The sequence below is a fragment of the Cibotium barometz genome, chromosome 30, assembly GCF_041138505.1.
Source record: "Cibotium barometz isolate CiBa-2024 chromosome 30, ASM4113850v1, whole genome shotgun sequence".
In the NCBI taxonomy this organism is placed as follows: Eukaryota; Viridiplantae; Streptophyta; class Polypodiopsida; order Cyatheales; family Cibotiaceae; genus Cibotium; species Cibotium barometz.
The window spans coordinates 48,236,362-48,254,958 of NC_141075.1; the positions used below are offsets into that span (position 1 = coordinate 48,236,362).

Below are 18,597 nucleotides of genomic sequence, written 5' to 3' on the forward strand. Positions count from 1 at the left end.
ATACTTACCTTCAGTTCTTTCTTTTCCAGACAGTGTATCAGATGTCACATGGTTGTAACTTTGGTCTCATAGGTCACTTTGGCCTTTTGAAGACGTTAATATAACATTTCATTTCATTTCTCTCCTTCATCTGTGTATTGCTCTCTAGAGCAGTTGTCTTCATTTCCGCTGTGCATTCTGACAGCAAAGGGGGAAGCTTGACTCAAAGTCCCAGAAGCGTGTATTTGTGGGATATAACTCTCTTTCCAAAGGATACAAGTTGTATGACCCGTAGCGAAACGAGGTTGTTGTCAGCAGAGATGTCTTCTTCGATGAGTATGTTCCAACTTCCACTCTTGAGATGAGCCGCCACTTCTTGGAGACTGAGATGAGTCTGATGATGATTCCCTGTCTATTGTTCCAGCTGGACAGCCTCAGTCAGTTGTAGAGGTTGAGCCCGTGGCTAGAAATGAGCCCCCGCAGCAGTAGGAGGCTCAGCATTCTGTTCGAGTACCCAAGTGATTGTTTCCAGGTTGCATGCCCACAAACATATTTCCTTGCATACCGGACTGCATACCACTATACATATTCCCCTGCATACCATGCTGAAAATTAGCTCCAAAAGGCCATGGCATACCCATGCCTCCCTGAGGATAACCCCCAGTCATAGATTGGAACACCGAGCCACCACCAAAATAACCTGGATGCATAGTCTGCTGAGGAATAGATGGCTGTCCAAAGAAGGAACTCTGAGAGTTAGCACCATAAGCATGCTGCATGTTCGGAAACTGGCCAAAAGATGGATCCTGTGGGATGGCACCACTATGACCCTGAGGAAGGTTCTTAGAACGCACCTTCTTCTTCTTCTTTTCGGGCTCTGTACGGGATCTCATAAATTCAGCAAACTTCTCACTTTGTGTGAGCTGCATAAACACATCCATAACACCAGCCAAACGATCTTTAAACCGAGCATCATCATCCTCTTTACCAAACACATCTTCTGGCTGTGTCACATCCTCATAATGCTCATCATCTGCAGCCTGTTCTCCTGCAAAAATATCCTCAGATCCATTTCTCTCAGGAGAGGTCTCTTGCTCTTCATCTTCATGATAAAAGTACTCATCTTCTATATCAGACATGTTGCTGAGTTTTTCAGCGATGACTTTCCTCGAGGCAACCACGAGCTCACCCCCTTTAGAAAGTTGATGATTGGTCCCGGCAACGGAACCTTGAAACCGGCCTCTGGTAGAAACCAAAGTGCGGTAGACTAGCAGTCACCCTTCCACTTGTAGTCTAGATATAAAAACAAATGTGAATGGAGCTAGAGTGCCCCAAATCTGAAAATAGAACGACACCTGTTGGCCCCAAAGCTTGGCGCCCCTTGCGGTATTTCTTTATTCAATTTCAAAAATATGTAAGGCTGAGTACAACAAAACCAGCCAAGAGAAAACACCTGTATGTCCAATCTGGCAGCCCACAATACCTCTTAGCACAGAGGATTCACACACACAGATCTGTGTCTCAAAGCAACACTCTGTGCTTCCCTCTGATCAGCCAAGACCATTCAGCAGGACAGCCTTGAGCATACATCTGGCATATCTCATGCACATGATTCAACAACTCAGCTCAAACATACATTCACTGTCCCAATCTCTGTTTCCACCCTTTTCAATCTGCCATACCCCTCCTCTCACAAGGGGCCAGATAGCACAACTCTGCAACAAACATAAGCCAATGGAAAGAAAGACATATGAACAAGTTCAGAGCTTACCAAAATCAGCTCGTGGATCTGCACCGGAGGAAGTGATTGTACCAGTCTGTACTTGCAGACACTTGTTTCAACAACTCTGCTTCACAACGGACAATCCACGTGGCATTGTACCTGCATGCGCTACCTGAAACCAGTCTCTGTACCCGACTGTACCTGCTCAGCCAATCAACGCCACCTGTACCAGTTCTGTCCAGCGCCGCCAGCACCTGCTCTGTCCGTACAGTTGTCCGTACACTGTACCTGCACAGCAGAACCTGCAGCAGCAGCTCTGTACCTGTGCGCAGCCTGTACCAATAGATGTACCTGCAACAGCAGCTCTGTGCCTATGCGCACCCTGTACCAGTAGATGTACCTGCAGCAGCAGCTTTGTACCTGTGCGCAGCCTGTACAGGTAGATGTACCAGCAGCCTGTCCGTACAGAGCTGTACAGCTGGACTGTATGGCCTGTTCTGCACAGAAAATTCCAACAAAAACCAGCAGCCAGCAGTCCCACGTTTCTTCTCCTCTCCTCCACGATTGAACTTCCACGACTCCCAAAAGCAAGAGAGAGAGTGATGTGAGAGAGGCATGCAATTCCCAAAAGTGGAGTTGCCCCCCTCTCCAAACTTATCCTAGGGCCCCAACTTTAATAATCATTAAAGTTCCCTAGGGACCACTAAGGCCTAGGAGCAACCATACATAAAACATTAAAATATTAATGTTCTAGTTTCCCCCTTCACACCTAAAGATGTCCACACATCATTATCTCTGTCCGGGCACCCCAAATGTGAATCATTTAATATTTTGGCTCAGCAACCACCATGCCCAGACTTGTGCTGTTCCATTTTCACAGGGCCACGACAGATATGGCGGTGGCCTGCTTCTTCTTCCACGAGCACATTGCCTTTCAAGCAGCTAGGTAAGTGCAATCGATCATTGCCAATTCATCATTCATGTTTTCATCATCCTAGTCCCCTTCTCATTAGTAAATTACTTTCTTAAATAGATCGGAATACTTCAAGGTAATACTTCAAGGTCATGGTTAAGAAGATTGGGGAGTATGGCTCAACCTATACGCCCCCCTCATCCGAGAGCTTGCGCACTACATTGCTCGAGAAGGAGAAGCGCATTGTAGAGCAAGCAGCCGACAACACAAAGCAGCAATGGGAGAGGAACGCAGTCTCCCTCATTGTGGATGGATGGAGTGACACCCGCAAGAGGAGTATTCACGGCGTGGTTGCATATTCCCACGGAGAGATGTACTTCATCTACCACTATGGAGATCGTTGGCCCCGAGCATGTAGTGGGCTTTGTTGCAGATGGGGAGCCTTCCAATAGGGCGGCGGGAGCTATTCTCCAAGGTATGTATGGACATGTCACGGTGTCCTTTTGTATGGCTCATTGCCTAAACAACCTCCTCAAGGACATCGGGGCATTGCCACGGATCAGCCCGCTCATTGAGGAGGCCAACACCATGGTCTCCTTTGTCCTCAACCACCAAAGACTTCAGCATGAGTTCAACAAGAGGTCGTGTCTCTCTCTCCTCAAATATTCCGACACCCGGTTTGCCTACAACTTTCTCATGTTGGGCCAGTTGAAGGATTGTAGCGATGCTTTAAGGGGGCTTTTCCTTAGCGACGAGTTTGTCGCCATGCAAGAGTCCCGTACAAACACTGGCCAAGAGTGAAGGCTACGGGCGGATGACGCCTCTTGGTGGGAGCGTGTGAAGACCACAGATGCTATGGTGAGGCCCATAGTCCACCTATTGAGGATTGTAGACGCTATACAACCATGCATAGGCAAGGTCTACAAGGCCATGGATCGCATGATAGAGAAGTTGAAAGACTTTGTGCCTGACGAAGACAGATACGAGGAGATCCATGCCTTGTGTCTAGGAAGGTGGAATTCCTACTACTCTCCATTGCATGCAGCAGCTTATGTGGTGGACCCAGAATTCCAAGGCAACAAGCAGGAGAGCGACCGGGAGGTGAGCGCTGGATGGAGGATCATCTTGGATCGTCTTGTGCCTCATGTGTCACGTGCATCCCGCACTTGGATGCCACGTAGACATATTTGTACAGAAGGTGTAGGACCTGGGATGGTGAACTGGTCCCATGTGAGCCCAGTCCGGGACAAGTCAGCCAGGGATCCATCTCAGTCGTCCGAGGTCAGGTGTGCATTGTCCTGCACAGGAGTCCAAGGTCAGGTGTGCACTGTCCTGCACATGAAACAGTGCCAGTCCGCGCTGTGAGTCTCCCTCTAGAATGATGTCAAATCTCCCCAATGAAAGCTTTTAGAATACACCATTTGTTGAACTTCAAAGATTAGTTGAGAGAGAAGATTACTAAACCTTGCCATGTATTTAACCTTTTGAAGAAAGCTCATGAGCTGTTTGGTATCTTTGGGAGAAGTCATATTAATAAGAGCTTTTACTTTTTTGAATGTGGTTCTATCTCTTGTTCAGACACAACATGCTCTAAAAGAGTAGCTTTCTTTTCTCCAACATGACACTTTTCAAGATTCAACTAACCTCTTAAATTTCCTTTCTCCAACATGACACTTTTCAAGATTCAGTTGACCTCCTAATTGATCTAACCTTCAGAAACTTGCTTCCACCCTCTCCAAATGTGTAGACCTACTACTGTATGTATAGAAAGCATCCATGAAAACCCTTATAGAAGCTCCAAAAAGGCTCAAACACATGGTTCATAAACCTCTGAAGGGTAGTAGGGGCATTTGTCAGTCTGAAAGGCATTACTTTGTATGCAAAGCATCCCCAAGGGCCTCAAGGTACTTGCAAAATCAGTGCCCAGCCTCTTGGAATTCAGGCGCATGACGCCAAGCCATCTAGGGAATGAAGCACAGCTTTTATGTGTTATTTTCAGCATTTAATGCTGATTTTACAGTCGTGGGCAGAAAGTGAACTGGCCGCTTGGATTAATGCTGGCCGACTGCTCATCCTGGAGTAGTATAAATAGATGAGCCACAATCCCATTGTTTCATCTCATATTTCACCAAGAGCCAAGGCAAACAAGGGCTAGACAAGCCAAGGAGTTGCTAAAGCGAAGGGCTGAAGGACTGCAGGTCAAGGGCAAAGATTTCTCAGCCAAGAAAGGTCAAGGTTTTCAGTATTTTCTTTTCAGATTCACATCATTCTAATAAAGCAAATACACCATCCGTGGTGGGGGCCCTACAGAGGGTATTTGGGACCTAATACTGTGTCCTCTCCATCTCTCCCTCTCTCTCTCTATTTTCTGCACATCTTCATTCAGTTTTCTTCATGAGTTCTACTGTGACGGCTGAGTTTCCAGCCTTATTGTAATCAAAGCTCTCTTATAATCAATTAAAGAAATACTGCAAGGGACGCCACTGCGTTTTGGGGCCAATCGGTGTTGTAACACGCGAAAGCTCTGGGAGTCTTCTTTCAGCCCTAAACACTCTTGGAAAACATCTGATGCAAAACGCAGATATAGAGAGAGAGTAGAGAGAGAGAGAGAGAGAGAGAAAGAAAGAAAGATTTTATTAACGTCTTCCAAAAGACCGAACTCGGCCTATGAGACAAATCGGAGTACCTGTATGGGGTATCCTCTGTCATCCCAACAAAATGAAAAAGTACTGAATAAAAAAGCTGAATCTGGGTGTGCAGGGGTTGGAGCTCTACTACTAGGAGAATGCAAAGCTATATGCATGGAGTATACAATCATGATATGCAACCTAGCTAGCTCCATCCTGTACCATACTGGGGATATAAAATGGTATACATCAGTGAAGGGGGTGTCCACAGCTCCCTGAAGAACATGCCTGGGTGTGCTCTGAAGCGAGCCAGTCGCTCCGCACCCTCTCTGTGAAACTGAGCTCTGATCTCTGTCATCTCTCTCTGGTATAGGCGTGGTGTCCGAAAGCCAGGTGTCCTCTGTCTCCTGCGGGCTCTAAGTGTCTCTGCTCTCTGGAGAGTAATTCCCTGCCGTGTAGGGACTGGGAGGGGTGTGGATCTCTGAAAAAATGTAGTAATCTGTGTCTGTCGCCCCCCCTCTGGAGCTGTCTGAGCCTGTAATAATGTCTCTCTGTGGCGCTGTATGTCTAGAATGTATCTCCCCAGTATGCGCTGGTCTGCTGCCTCAAAGATCTGGCGTAGGGAATGTGGCTCTCTGAATAAAATGGGATATCTCTCTCTGATGGCTGTATATGCTCTGCATCTGCATACATAATGCTCCTCACTCTCCACCTCCTCTCTGCACAATCTGCATACCCTCTCCTCTCGGGGGATCCGTGCTGCTCTGCCAGTCTCAATCTCCAATCGGTGTGATGAAACTCTGAGCTGACCAATAGCCACTCGGGAGCCGTGTGGTAAAAAGCCCTCCATGTATCTAGGCCTCTCTATGAATCCATCATCAGTGATACTCATGAAGTGATCTCTGTAGTATAGCATCTTCAGTAGAAGAGGCTGTGCAGGCGATATCCATGTCTCTCGTGTATAGAGCTGCCATACATCCTGTCTCAATACTCTGTTCCTCTCACTATGAGAGAGACGGATATGTGGTGCATCCCTGTCATACTGGAATGGTGGTAGATGATCCATGTCTAGGCCATGCTGTGAGAACCAATGTGTGACCTGTGCATACCATGATCCTCTGTCTCCTGCCTCAGCCAACTGTCTAGATGCCTGAAAAGCTCTGTATGATAATCTGTCCTGTGGCATCTCTCTGAATCTGTCTAGCAGGCATATAGTCTGAAATATGGCCTCTACCATCATAGGAGGCGCAGCAAACTCTGCTCGGATAATGTCATGAGGTACTGACGGTTTGCTGCGTATCATGCGTGCCATCATGAGGGCCTGTGGTCTCTCTATCTGTGTCCACCAATGGGTAGCAAGGCCTGGCGCCCATACTGCTGCTCCATACATCAATGCCGGTGTGACTAATGTGTCAAATAGCCACCCCTTTGTCCGGGGCTCCTGAAAATGCGCCTAGTGGCACTGTCTCTCTAGCATAGCCAATGCTGCATATCCCCATGTCAATCTAGCTCTGGCTGCTGAACCCATGGTAAAGCGTGTGGCTGCTGCAGAGAAGGTGACCCCTAGGTACACGTATGATGTCACCACCTCCACCGGGCATCCTGCGAGACTGAATGTCAGCTGACTCCTGCCCTGTCTCGATGTATGAAAGACCATAACCTTGGTTTTCCCAAGGTTCACAGTAAGACCCCTCTGTGTGCAGAAATCATCGAGTGCATGTAGATGCTGCTGTAGACCACCTGGGGACTCAGACACTAATACAATATCATCAGCATAGAGCATAATATGTACTGAGGTACCTGCTAAATCAACTCCATCTCCGCCTCCCCGTGTAATGAAGTCAGCCACCTCATCAATGTATAACCCAAATAGCGTGGGGGAAAGTGGGCATCCTTGCTTCACACCAATGGTGCTAGCAATAGTCTCGGACATACCTCCTGGACATCTGACTCGCCCAAAAACCTGCTCATATAATGCATAGATGCCCCATGTCATATCTGCTGGTATGCCAAGAGACTGCAGGCGCTGAAAGAGCCTCTCTCGTGGTACTGTGTCAAATGCCTTGCGGAAATCCACAAAGCAGCAATAGAGCTTTCTCTTCCTCACTCTGGCCTGATCAATCATACATCTCAAAGTGAATACATGGTCAGTGGTAGAGAAAGCTCTCCTGAAGCCTGCCTGCCCTGATGAGCGTAAACCTGCTCGCTCAGCATATAAGCTAAGCTCTTGCTCCAGCACTGCACCATAGAGTTTGGCCAGCACGTGGCCTACCATAACCGTCCTGTAGTTGCTCGGATCGAGCATATCCCCTGTTTTGTGAATCGGCACAATGGTCTGCATCGTCCACTCCGCAGGCAAACCCTCTGCTAGTGCCCTGTTAAACAGGTGTGCAAGAAAAGGAGCTAAAGAATCTACTGCATATATGAGATGCTCACCCTGCAGGCCCATATGGTCGGCGGCCCGTCCATGCTGCCTTCTTGAAAAGGTGGAATACACCAAAAATCTGTCCCCCTATGGGACTCCTAATGACCCATTCCCTAATGGAATGAATCATTACAACAAGATGCACTTGGGCCTATTTATAGGTCCCTTGGACACTTGGTAGATTGGCCGACTGCTCGTCGGCCAATCATAAATTCATTAATGTCCTTTAACGCAGCCCCGACTGGATATACTCCTTGATCGTGATGCGCCTGCTGCTGACACACTTTTGGCACTGCTGACGTCAGCCTTCATGCAGCCGACAGTCTTTTCTGGCAGCCGACAGCATCCTCTTCATGTTTGCTCTCCACGTCTTTTCTCCAGTCTACGTTGCCAAGAGTGCTCTGTGCTCTATCATCCTGGTTCTACCTGGTTCATACTCTTTATCTGGCTGCCTCTTCTGGATTTAGCCCTCAGAATGTCCATATGATGCATCTATGATGCACATGACATCCCCCTCTGCTAAACTTGATGACGGGATTCCAACCTGCTCTTGGATGACTGTCATCATCCCAATCCTTTCCCGAAGTCCCTCTGTCATCATCCATCCCTGGCAACCCTTTTTCTCTAAAAACCCGGCCTGTTCTCCAAACCACTCTGTCTCTGACGAAGATCTATGCATCTGTTTTCCTCTAGTCCACAATCCATTCCTGCCCTGACTCTGAACACCGTCTTGGTCTTCTTTCCTAAGAAATGAGTCTGGCACTCTCACATCACCCTTGGAGGTTAACCTCCCTTGGGACCGTTGCCCGGGAACCTATCTGGCTCACAGGACTGCCATCCCCTCTGGCACTGTGGAACACCACCAACAAACCTCCTGGGAGTTCTTCCCGCTTCTGTGCTCCTTACCTTGGGCTTCGTATCCGTGTACTTTCATGTACCTTGGACCTGTACACCATCATCTGGGACTGAATCAATGTTTAGCTTTGTTGAGCCTGATGCTCTGATACCAATGTAACACGCGGAAGCTCTGGGAGTCTTCTTTCAGCCCTAAACACTCTTGGAAAACATCTGATGCAAAACGCAGATATAGAGAGAGAGTAGAGAGAGAGAGAGAGAGAGAGAGAGAAAGTGCTAGAAATTCAGTATATTGCTATAGTACAAAAAGGTACTTGTCTGCAGCCCTAGGCTGCCTTCTTGAAAAGGTGGAATACACCAAAAATCTGTCCCCCTATGGGACTCCTAATGACCCATTCCCTAATGGAATGAATCATTACAACAAGATGCACTTGGGCCTATTTATAGGTCCCTTGGACACTTGGTAGACTGGCCGACTGCTCGTCGGCCAGTCATAAATTCATTAATGTCCTTTAACGCAGCCCCGACTGGATATACTCCTTGATCATGATGCGCCTGCTGCTGACACACTTCTGGCACTGCTGACGTCAACCTTCATGCAGCCGACAGTCTTTTCTGGCAGCCGACAACATCCTCTTCATGTTTGCTCTCCACGTCTTTTCTCCAATCTACACTGCCAAGAGTGCTCTGTGCTCTATCATCCTGGTTCTACCTGGTTCATACTCTTTATCTGGCTGCCTCTTCTGGATTTAGCCCTTAGAATGTCCATATGATGCATCTATGATGCACATGACATCCCCCTCTGCTAAACTTGATGACGGGATTCCAACCTGCTCTCGGATGACTGTCATCATCCCAATCCTTTCCCGAAGTCCCTCTGTCATCATCCATCCCTGGCAACCCTTTTTCTCTGAAAACCCAGCCTGTTCTCCAAACCACTCTGTCTCTGACGAAGATCTATGCATTTGTTTTCCTCTAGTCCACAATCCATTCCTGCCCTGACTCTGAACACCGTCTTGGTCTTCTTTCCTAAGAAATGAGTCTGGCACTCTCACATCACCCTTGGAGGTTAACCTCCCTTGGGACCGTTGCCCGAGAACCTATCTGGCTCACAGGACTGCCATCCCCTCTGGCACTGTGGAACACCACCAACAAACCTCCTAGGAGTTCTTCCCGCTTCTGTGCTCCTTGCCTTGGGCTTCGTATCCGTGTACTTTCATGTACCTTGGACCTGTACACCATCATCTGGGACTGAATCAGTGTTTAGCTTTGCTGCGCCTGATGCTCTGATACCAATGTAACACGCGGAAGCTCTGGGAGTCTTCTTTCAGCCCTAAACACTCTTGGAAAACATCTGATGCAAAACGCAGATATAGAGAGAGAGTAGAGAGAGAGTAGAGAGAGAGAGAGAGAGAGAGAGAGAAAGTGCTGGAAATTCAATATATTGCTATAGTACAAAAAGGTACTTGTCTGCAGCCCTAGGCTGCCTTCTTGAAAAGGTGGAATACACCAATTATAGGTCCCTTGGACACTTGGTAGACTGGCCGACTGCTCGTCGGCCAGTCATAAATTCATTAATGTCCTTTAACGCAGCCCCGACTGGATATACTCCTTGATTATGATGCGCCTGCTGCTGACACACTTCTGGCACTGCTGACGTCAGCCTTCATGCAGCCGACAGTCTTTTCTGGCAGCCGACAGCATCCTCTTCATGTTTGCGCTGCCTCTTCTGGATTTAGCCCTCAGAATGTCCATATGATGCACATGACAGGTGTCCATGGACTATTTGCATGAGCACTCTAGCTCCCCCTGTTTGTTTTCCTTTTCTTGGTCCTCAAAGGTGTTGAAGTGTTTTGTGTGCAAGTTTGTTTTTGCACCGCCCTTTGGTTTTGTCTGAAGACCGAGGCCAGTTTACAAGGATGGTTTCACATGCCTATGAATATAGCACCCCGAGGCAGTATGCTTTGTACAGACAAAGGGGAAAAAGACATTCAGAGCAAGAGAAAATTATTTATGCGACGCAAAGTGAATCCCCAACTATGTGAGTCGACAGCTATTTATAGGTTGACTGACGCTATAAAAGTGGGATGAGCCTATTGAGTCGGTTGTTCTACTGTATTGTATCCGATCAGTGTTGTTGGATGACAGAAGGCCTATGCCTAGGACACAATCCACGGAAGCCTTAGCCTTTGGCTTTGGGGGTGGTCTATGGATTTAAAAATACGAATGGGAGGGGAGCTAGCCTGCACCCCTTTGATTTGGTACTAATCTTGTTGTCTTGTGTTTAGGAGATCTTGGGGGATCTTACACCTCAAGCATGGGTACATAAATAGAAAACCTAGAGGTGGCTAGTTTGATGAGAAATGCACCAGCCTAGCCCTCTAGACTTCCTATCTGCGTACCCATCAGCTTGGGCATTTCTAATCAAATCGGCCACCTCATAGAATAGCCCAGCCCTCTAGACTTAGGGGAATCTCGTAACTACAGGTGGTGTAAAAATTAGTTACATAATTTTGAAGAAAAGATCAAGCAATACCAGCTCCCTGGACAACTTCCTTCATATTTCTAGCTACTCCTCTGGCCACAATGCGGAAGTCCCTTTTCAAACCGACATGCTTGGCATATTTCTGCACTGCAAATACGAAGTCAATGTCTGAAACATGAGATACCCATCATTGTTAGTGCATTGAGGATTTTAGCATTATATGCTTAGTCAAAAGCAAGGGATTGTTTAGAATTGAATTACTGCATTCACAGGAGCTTCATTGTCACGTATAACAGCATCATGGCCATCAATTTCTTTGCCAAAATCTGTCTTCAACAGGTCTCCTGAGTTGCCAACCACCGCACAAGTGCCAAACTGGCGTGGCCTAAAAGGTGGCTTGGCAGGAAGAACCAGCTGCAACTCCTCTTCGCATTTCGACATGTTATAGCATTTGTCTGATCCCCTGAGAATGTCACCACATGAGGACGGCTACCCCTGATTGCATAGAAGGACTCACAAGATGGAAATGACGCCAACTTCAATATGAAAAGGCAAAGAAGGCGTACAGCTGTGCTATTCTTTGGGCAGCATATCGAAGCCACCCATCTGGACGAGCATCCAAATACTCTCTCGTCAAAATTGTCGTGACATTACGATACTGCTGACACAGTACATTCATGTTAAACAATCCACTCCAGTGGTTGGAAAAGAAGGTGCTTGGATTTCATAAGACGTTAGAAAAACCCCCACCTGCTCCCAAACCAGAAGTGTTTCGCAAACATCAAAGCGGTACTCTAGCGGCTCATACGTCTTGAACTGCTGGTTGAACTGCATGAAAGGCATAACACTAGTACAACATGTCAAAAGGTGACCCCAAAAACCAGAAGAAAAGGAACAGGTGACTATGACGTTTCTCACCCATGAGCTGTTTGTTCCTTCTGGATACTTGAGGACTACTTCACACTCGTTGATTGAATATGCAACCAGTCCCAAGCCATTTGTTTCCTGGGATCCAAGTAATCCATGCAAAATTTGTTCATGAACCAATGACATCTTAAATAGATATTAACTACACATCAAATGCCAAATAGATATTGACCTACATACCAGATGCACGATAGATATTAACCTACACATCAAGGACACCAGTCTAAACAAGAAACAAAAAACATCCTTTGCTCCACAGAAAGCGGGTGCATGCCACAACAGGCTGGCATGTCATTCTATCATTGTTGACATTCCACAACAGACTGACATGTCCTTTGATGCTCTCCCAGCATCAGGGTCTATGGTTTGCAGAACGCTGGCTCCCGGCTGTTGCTATCTGCAAACCAACATCCCCTTCACCGCTCTCTTGGTACATGAAGGGTATAGCATCTCCTCTACAGAAAACCTTTACTTTTTATTCTAGAGACTTCATTGGGACAGCAACTGCCAACTTTTTTACAAGCTAAGCCTTAGGCTTTGATTAGGTATAATCCTCCTGCCTCCTGAAAGAATGGGTATTACGCTAAGATACCCACTCAGAAATGCTGCAAGAACTGTACAACATTGTATATGGACAACAAGCATAAAGGAGAAAAGAAGATCACTGCTGGATATCACCAGAAAAGGTAGTACATCATGTGGAGCAGCATGAGGGAGGTCCCGTAGATGCTGCCTATCACTGCAGAAGCTGAAAAGAGACCTAATCTGAGGGAAAAGGGAGCCAGCCCTTTTATATAACCTCAGGATGCTAGTCGGCCAGCTGTAGCAGGCCGACAGCATGGCTGTAGCAAAAAAGTGCTATAAAATGCCTAAAAAATACCAAAAAATGGTAGAAAAAATGCTGAATAATCTCTGCTAAGATATGCCAATACAAGGCTTCATAAGATACAAGCATGAATATGCATGGGAAAGTCCATCTGGGGATGAAATAATTTCCAACACCTCCTCTTCAGCACCAGATGGGTACCAGGTCCGATACGTTGCAACAAATCCTCCAAAGAGCCTGAAGGAACCACCTCATAAAAGGCACAAAGCTCGCGAAGATATGGTACATTTGAATACCGAGAAGGTCTCCGGAAGAAGCCATGAGAAGATCGAGAAGATATTGAAATCTGGAGAGAGAAGCCCTCAAGAGATGGAACCATAGATGGCTCCGAAAAATGTGGTGTGTATTGGAATCGTATAAATGTGAACAAGATTCTGAGCACTCAACACTTGAGCATTACAACCACAAAGCTCAAAATGACAGTACACCACATAAAGGGGCCGATGATAGGCTGACCCCCCCCCCTTTAGGTTATATTACCAAAAGAGTCTGCAAAGTACAAGATTACGGGTGCTCGGGGATTCACCACCAGCCTGCACCTGATTCTTCCAAATACATTATGAATGAATACATTTCAAACAAGAGAATCTGTAGGTACATCCGCCCTACACAAGCCTCTTCACAGGTACATCCGCCCTGCACAAGAGTATCACAATCCTCACAGGTACTCCGCCCTGCACAAGATGTAAATGGATCTTTAGGCCCTGTTTCCACGCGAGAAACTGATCCAGAAACCTGTGTTCTCCGCGAGCAAGTGTCCCCAATGCTTGCCCTAAGCACCTGTTATACCAAGAATCCTTGAGACACATCCATGCTCACATATTCCATTGCTGTCCGGCCTGTTTTGTGCAATAACCAGTCCAAAACAGCAACTTTCTGTCGCGAGAAATCCACCTGTAAAGGGTCCTACAGCCCTGTCGAGGTCCCTAGAGCTGTCCTGTACTGTCCAAGTTGACTTTGGACACCTGTAACCAGCCCAAAACTCGCAATAACCAGAAATTGCAGGTCTGAAATTTACCAACCAGCCCTTTAGAAGAGTGTGGGGATCGTTGTCCAAGCTTGTGTGAGTCCGGGAAGCAAGCAACCAGCCCTGTAGCAACTCCCAAAGCTCCAACCACCTCTCCAATATGTTGAATAATGAGTAAAACAGCCCAAAAGGGCCTCTTGAGGGAGGCGCCTTTTTCAGGTGCCACCTCAGGGGCCTGGTGGGTACACATGCTGGCTGACATGTGTCCCCATAAGGTGTCCCCATAAGGTGTCCAGGTAGGTGTCCAGCCCATAGTGCTCCATTTGTCCTGTTTCTATAAGTTTAGGTCCAACCAAATGGGAAATGGCCATAAGCTGTCCGGACTTCATTAATTTTGGTCCAACCAAATGCGAACGCATTATAAGTTGTCCGGCCACTTATTAATGAGTGTGGACCTGCAAACCAATAAACCTTAGTAGTAAATGAAGTAAGCTGTAAATTGAGTGTGGACGCACTTACCACCTGCAAAACCCATAAGCCCACAGTTTTAGGCCCAAACAAGAGTGCACACACGTGTCCACAAGGTGCCCGGGCGTCCCCGGTCCCTCGGACTTCACAAGCCAAAATAACAAGCATTGTCCACGCAGCAAGACAATGTCACACAAAGTAAAATAAAGTTATGGCATGCATCATTTATGCATTGTGCACATGTAAACTTGGAGAACCACCTATCATCATTCTTGTACTTGAAAATATTCCGCCTGCCATCATAACACACCATGTGTGCATACATGCATCCGCATGTTTCTAGGCCTGACACGCATCCGCATGTCCCTAGAATATAGGGGTTTGTGACATTCCCCCCGGCTTCTAATCAGTTGACCGCAACTGAAAAGCCTCCAGATAGGCCTTCAAAAGATCTGGGTAATCCTCGAAGTAGGCCTCATCCATCCATTTCGCATCCAAAGCTGAATAATTCTTGAACTTCACAAGGTACCTACGAACAAGTTTGCCTCCCGCAAGCTTTCATTCCTTGTGAAAAACAATCTGTTCAGGTTGAAGAATCTCTTCCAGCTCATCCACCTCGGGTGGGTCTTGCAAAACCGGCTCAAACGGTGTCGGTCCCACATAAGGCCTCAATAGGCTCACATGAAAAGCACTATGCATGTTCCAATGATCTGGGAGTACAAGCCGAAATGCAACATCATTGATCTTCTCCAAGATCTGAAAAGGTCCATAGTACCTGTTGGAAAGCTTAGGGTACTTTCCCTCTTTCCCTGGCCTCTTCCGAAGGCGTGCCTTTTCAAATTTCAGCAAGACCCAATCACCTTGTTTGAATTGTACATCCCTTCTATGCTTATCAGCTGCCTTTTTATTCTTGGTTTGAGACCTCTCTATGGCTGTCCGTACCTGTGCAAATGCAGTACCCAAGTCTCTAACAAACTCATCTGCTGCAAAAATCTCATCCTTTGTACGAAGGATGGGTGGTAGTACCACCTTGCCATAGATAATCTCAAAGGACGCCTTGCCCGTAGAAGTATGTACTGTATTGTTGTAGGCAAACTCCACAAGTGGTAAATACTTCTCCCAATCCGATTTGCGGTCGGATACATAAGATTTCAGCAAGTCGAGGACGGCTGAATTTGCTATTTCACTTTGCCCATCTGTCTGTGGATGGTAAGGTGATGAGAAGTTCAGCTTTGTACCCATATTGTCAAACAATGCGCGCCAAAATAAGCTTGTGATTCTAGGATCTCTATCCCCCACAATAGATTTAGGCAGGCCATGGTGTTTGAATATCTGTGCCAAAAACATCCTAGCCATATGATCTGGCTTTATTGTCTTGCGCACGGGAATGAAATGTGCCTGCTTGCTAAACCTATCAATGATGGTCCAAATAGCATCATTTCCCTGTGGCATCCTTGGCAAATCCATAATGAAATCCATAGCAATGCTTTCCCATGGTTCATTTGGTATAGGCAAAGGCTGAAGCAATCCAGGTGCTTTATGTCGGTCAAACTTGACCTTTTGACATACCATACATTCACGTACATATGCTTCAATATCCTTGCGAATATCTGGCCAAAAGAAATACCTCTCCAAAGCTTGTGCTGTGGCCAAAATGCCTCTATGACCTGCATATGGAGGAGCATGGCACTCATCCATAACCTTATGGCGAAGGTTCTTTACCACACATACGATTTTGCATCCATAACCTTATGGCAAAGGTTCTTTACCACACACATACGATTTTGCATCATGAGATATCCATCTCTTATGACATAAGATGGGACAGCAATACCCTCTTGCAAATCAGCCCATACATGTGCAAAATCCTCATCCAGATGATAAGTATTACACATATCCGATAAGTCCGCATGGTATGCAACTGTAATAGCATGAACCTGTGGTCGTCTAGATAAGGCATCTGCCACCACATTCTTTTTCCCTGGAGTGTGTAAAATCTGAAAATGAAACATTGAGAGGAAATTTGCCCATCTCATATGCTTCTCTGAGAGCTTACTTTGAGTCAAAAAGTATCTCAAACTTTGATGATCAGTTTTGACCATAAAATCAGCCCCTAAAAGATAGTGTTTCCAAATAGTAAGGGCATGAATTACAGCCAACAACTCCTTCTCATAAACCTGTAAGTGAAGCTCTGCATGTTGCAAGCGTATGCTCTCATAGGCAATGGCATGTCCTTCTTGGTTCAAAACAGCCCCTATGCAGTCCCCACATGCATCACATTCCACCACAAAAGGTTTGTGCAAATCCGGAATAATGAGTACCGGTCCCGAGATGATTGCACTCTTCAACTTTTGAAAGACATCTCTCTCTTCTTGTGTCCATCTAAAGATTGCTTTCTTCTTCGTTAACTCATGTAACAGAGCGGCAATGAAAGCAAAATGCTTGACGAACCTCCTATAGTAAGCACATAAACCAAGGAAGCTCCTCACTTCATGGACTGATTTCAGCTCTGGCCATTCTTGCATGGCTTGTATCTTTGCGGGATCCATGCGCACACCATCCTTTGATACAATGTGACCAAGATAGTGAATCTCTGGGAGGAAGAATTCACTCTTTTTTGCATTTATGTAGAGCTGATTTTCCTTAAGCTCTTTAAACACAAAAGCCAGGTGCTCACGATGTTGGGCTTCATTCTTTGAGAATACAATAATGTCATCAAAGAATATACCCGTTAACTTTCTATGCTTTCTGAACACCCTGTCCATCATCCTGTTGAAGGTAGCGGGTGCATTTGTAAGGCCAAAAGGCACCACCAAAAACTCATAAAGATCGAAGGCTGTCCTAAATGCAGTCTTGTGTACATCTTGAGGTGCCACTCTCACTTGATGATACCCACTCTTGAGGTCTATTCGGCTGAAACATGCCGAACCTTCAAGCTTGTCCAAGATGTCATCAATGCGCGGAATCGGAAACCGATTCTTGATGGTTATCTTATTGAGGGCACGGTAATCAACACACATCTTGTAAGCATAGTAGCAATGAAACGCGTTTCGCATCCCCACTGAAGTACGAAACGTTTCGTTAAATTTGAAACGAGTTTTTTATGCTTATTTTTTTTTAATGTCAAAATTGGGGATTTTTGCCGTTTGAAAACGTACGGCTCAAAATTTGGGCCTTTTTCAGCCTTGCAAACGCGTTTCACAAAGAGAGAGCTTACGTGCGAGTTTCACAGAGAGAGAGAGCGTGCGTCCGTGTTTGCTACAGCCTTGCAACTAGCAGGTTTTACCTCTCTCTCTCTCTCTCTCTCTCTCTCTCTCTCTCTCTCTCTCTCTCTCTCTCCTCTAGCTTTCTCTCTCTCTCTCACACACACACACACACACAAACACTCGCACACACACACACATCTCAAATTTCAATTTTCAATTGAGATGTGTGTGTATGTGTGTGTGCGTGTTTGTGTGTGTGTGTGTGTGTGTGTGTGTGTGTGTGAGAGAGAGAGAGAGAGAGAGAGAGAGAGAGAGAGAGAAATTGCATTGTGTAATTGAGAGAGAGTCTGTGCATGCAGCATAATGTGATTAACTTTCAACACGAAGCTTTTTTTACTTTCAACTTTCAACAGGGAGTTTTTTTTTGTTTCTTTTGCCATAGATGGGTCGCAATCGTGATGCTGTGTGGACACACGTCACCTCTCTTGGAAGATATGGTGGGTCTGGAGCTGAAAAATGGAGATGCAATTTCTGCCTGTTAGTGACTGGCGGGAGTGTAACCCGCATCAAAGCCCACTTGTCTGGCTTGAAGGGTGAGGGGATTTCTGCTTGTCCCAAGGTGCCAAAGGTTGTGCAGGACAGTCTACAAGATTGGAAGAAAATCCAAGAAGGGGTTATTGACTCCAACACAGGTACAGGAATCGAGGAAGAGGAGAATTCAGAGGCAGTGACAAAGAGGGGAAAACCACAGGTGGCCGAGAGCCAAGACTCATATGCAGGTGGTGTTTATGTAAGATCGAGCTCTATGCCAGTAGCGGCTCGTTCTAAATTGCCGATTGTAGGGTCTCTCAAGAGAGGCAGCATAAAAGCAGGTATTCAAAAACAGGCTGTGAAAGAGGCAACTCGGGAGCTAACTAAGCTTTTCATACAGTGTGCCTTGTCTTTCAACATACTACGCACAAATCGTTGGAAATGTGCCATGCGTGCAATTAGCCGAATTGGATATGAGTGGGAGGGGCCCAGCTATGAGACTATGCGCACTAGAGAGCTCCGTAGAGAGCGTGCACAGGTGCATCATGAAATTCAGCCATTAAGGAAGACATGGGAAAAGTACGGCTGTTCATTGCTTTGTGATG

At 46.4% G+C, this 18,597-nt stretch overlaps 1 protein-coding gene across 1 annotated transcript in view; it reads right to left on the reverse strand.

Annotated features, from left to right (window-relative positions):
• MGP2 (MALE GAMETOPHYTE DEFECTIVE 2) overlaps positions 1-18,597 on the reverse strand; it is a 95,929-nt gene that overhangs the window by 53,051 nt on the left and 24,281 nt on the right. The window contains exons 3-7 of the mRNA XM_086824364.1: positions 11,926-12,012; positions 11,758-11,835; positions 11,574-11,665; positions 11,269-11,470; positions 11,059-11,149 (exon numbers count right to left, since the gene is read on the reverse strand). Of these exons, the coding sequence (XP_086680490.1) occupies positions 11,059-11,149; positions 11,269-11,470; positions 11,574-11,665; positions 11,758-11,835; positions 11,926-12,012 (550 nt within the window). The remainder of the gene's footprint in view (positions 1-11,058; positions 11,150-11,268; positions 11,471-11,573; positions 11,666-11,757; positions 11,836-11,925; positions 12,013-18,597) is intronic.